Source organism: Alosa sapidissima, chromosome 16 (assembly GCF_018492685.1).
Source record: "Alosa sapidissima isolate fAloSap1 chromosome 16, fAloSap1.pri, whole genome shotgun sequence".
In the NCBI taxonomy this organism is placed as follows: Eukaryota; Metazoa; Chordata; class Actinopteri; order Clupeiformes; family Clupeidae; genus Alosa; species Alosa sapidissima.
In genome coordinates this window covers 19,487,975-19,490,474 of record NC_055972.1, presented here as the reverse complement: position 1 = coordinate 19,490,474, position 2,500 = coordinate 19,487,975, and the positions used below count along the sequence as shown (strand labels likewise).

Sequence of the window (2,500 nt, the reverse complement as noted above, 5' to 3'; positions counted from 1 at the left end):
GTTGCTCACTCTTTCTTGCTCACACAACAGATTCTGAGAATTGTGGAGGAGGAGGAAGGCAATGTGTGTGTGTGAATGAGTGTGTGTGAGAGAGCGTGCCTGAAAACGTATGAGTACCACTGGATGTGTGCGCGTTGGAATGTCTGTGTATGTGTGCGTGTGAATGTCTCTCTCTCTCTGTGTGTCTTACCTTGGCCAAGCACGGTAGGTGCGTCTCATGCATCGCCATCCTACAGAGCATCTGTACGTCGAGGTCAAAGGTCACCACGCCGCACTCCTCACCCTCTGCATCCTCATCCTTCACCTTCCTCAGCAGCGCCTCGAGCGCCAGCTCTCGCACCTCGTAGTGCGGGCAATGCACAAGACGCCCGAACAGCTGGGCTCCACGCGGGTCCTTCATCCTGTCGGGGCCGGTCACGCACACGCGAGAGGCCAGGCGAGTGAAGCTCTGCAGGTACTGAACATACCCGGGGACCGCGAGGGGGCCGTCTCCACGGCAACCGGAGGTCACCAGCTCAGACGCCATGAGGAGGGAGATGACGTCATCACACAAAGACCGCAGCTGGGTGTCTGAATTCAATGGGGAAATGGACGGCACATAAATAAGCACAGAAGATTCAGGGTGATGACAGCTGTATATTACTGCAAGTTATATAAACAAACTTTCATTTATGCCTCCATATACAATTATTATATAATAATATAATATATTATTATAATACACCACAGGGTGAGCATTACTGTGGGAGTACACTGGCGTAGACAACACAAAAAAATGGGGCAGAGAGCTATAGAGTGTGCTTGTGTGTACGAGCAAGTGAGTGAGTGAGCGTGTGTGTGTGTGTGTGTGTGTGTGTGTGTGTGTGTGTGTGTGTGTGTGGTAGACAGAGAGAGAAAGACAGGCATGAGAATAGAAGGGGGAATGGCTAAATGACCAGGCACATGCACACACTGTCAAATGTAAGATCCCTGTGCCAATATCAAGTATAGTACCAAACACATATTTAAGGAATGTCACACCAACCACCCTAATCACCCCCACCCTGTGCCCGTGCTCACACACACACACACCAAGACAACAGACATGCCATTCCTGCCTCACACAGAAATACACATTACTTGCCCAACAAACTGGAGTCTCGATCACAGCCTCCCCCCACCTGTTAGGCCCCCACACTGCTCTCCTCTCCTCTCTTCTGCCCCTCTGTGCTCTCTCTCTTCTGCCACCGAGACATTCCATTTCTCTCTCTCCATTCCACTAGGCCTCTCTTTCTCTCCGACATTCTCCAGCCCACCAGTTCCTTCCTCTCTTTCTGAGTGGAGTATTCATTTTTGATAAGTCACTGGAATGGCTAGAGTCAATACAGTTAAAACTGGACTACATGAATGTTTTCCCTTAAAAACAGTTTCTTTGGAGTTGGTATTTATGAGTTAAACACAGGGACTGTTAAAAGTCAGTCAGAAGTCCTCCTCTCTTTCTCTCTCTCTCTGTAAGGAGGAGTGCTGTCTCATGGGGCTTGTCCTCTAAGAGCTTCATAAACATTTTCACAAGCCAGTCCTTGTCCTAAAAACTCCTCTCTATTCTGTTGGACAGCTTACAAACAACACACACACACTCATAGACCATTAAACACACTCACCACTGGCGGGCTTTCTCTCTCTCTCTCTCTCTCACACACACACACAACCTCTTTTGAAATTACCACATAAACACACAAAAGCACATGCACAAACATTGGTACATACAACAGTGCACACACACACATACATACACAAACACACACATCAATAAAAAAATAAACTGAAGAAAAAAAAAAAGAAAACCTGGACATGGAAATGTTGGTAGTGCACACACAGACACACACGTTATCTCTGGCACTTTCTGGGTAATGTAATATTTTTGGCACCTTCCCTGAACTCAATCAGTCACAGCTTTACCTCACCGCCAAGACACACACACACACACACACACACACACAATGATATTCCTCACAGGGCCTCCTTCTTTCACGGCCAGCACAATTAGCTGAACACACCTCTGCCCAGTGATGTGGGCAGTGCAACCTGAGTCCATCCTCATGGTCAAGATCACAGAGTGCAGAGCACAAAAGAGTTAAGAGAGAGTGAGAAAGAGAGAGAGAAAAGAGAGAGTGTATGAGAGACAGGGAGAGAGAGAGAGAGAGTGTAAGAGAGACAAAGAAAGAGAGAGATATAGTGAGGTAGAGAGAGAAGATATATATATGGGTGCGGGCGCTTTTATATTTCTGCCAAATATGGCAGAAGCTAAGCTGAATGCTGTATGCTACGCATACATACAGAATGCATACATTTGAAATAAGCATGAACATACGGCATTATTTCACTTTGAAGTGAGAAAGTGCCTTTTGGAGCAATTTATTATAATTTACAATTGGATGTGATCATTTGGATCCCAAGACTGTCAGTTGTCAATGATTTGGAGAAAATCGATTTCAGCCCATACAGCTGTCTGTCCGTGCAG

General features: G+C 46.5%; 1 protein-coding gene across 4 annotated transcripts in view; it reads right to left on the bottom strand.

Annotated features, from left to right (window-relative positions):
- The window catches only part of thada (THADA armadillo repeat containing), a 92,630-nt gene that overhangs the window by 20,767 nt on the left and 69,363 nt on the right, over positions 1-2,500 (bottom strand). For all 4 annotated transcript variants that reach the window (XM_042065733.1, XM_042065732.1, XM_042065734.1 and 1 more), the window contains one exon: positions 191-570. In XM_042065733.1, coding sequence (XP_041921667.1) covers positions 191-570 — 380 coding nt within the window. The remainder of the gene's footprint in view (positions 1-190; positions 571-2,500) is intronic.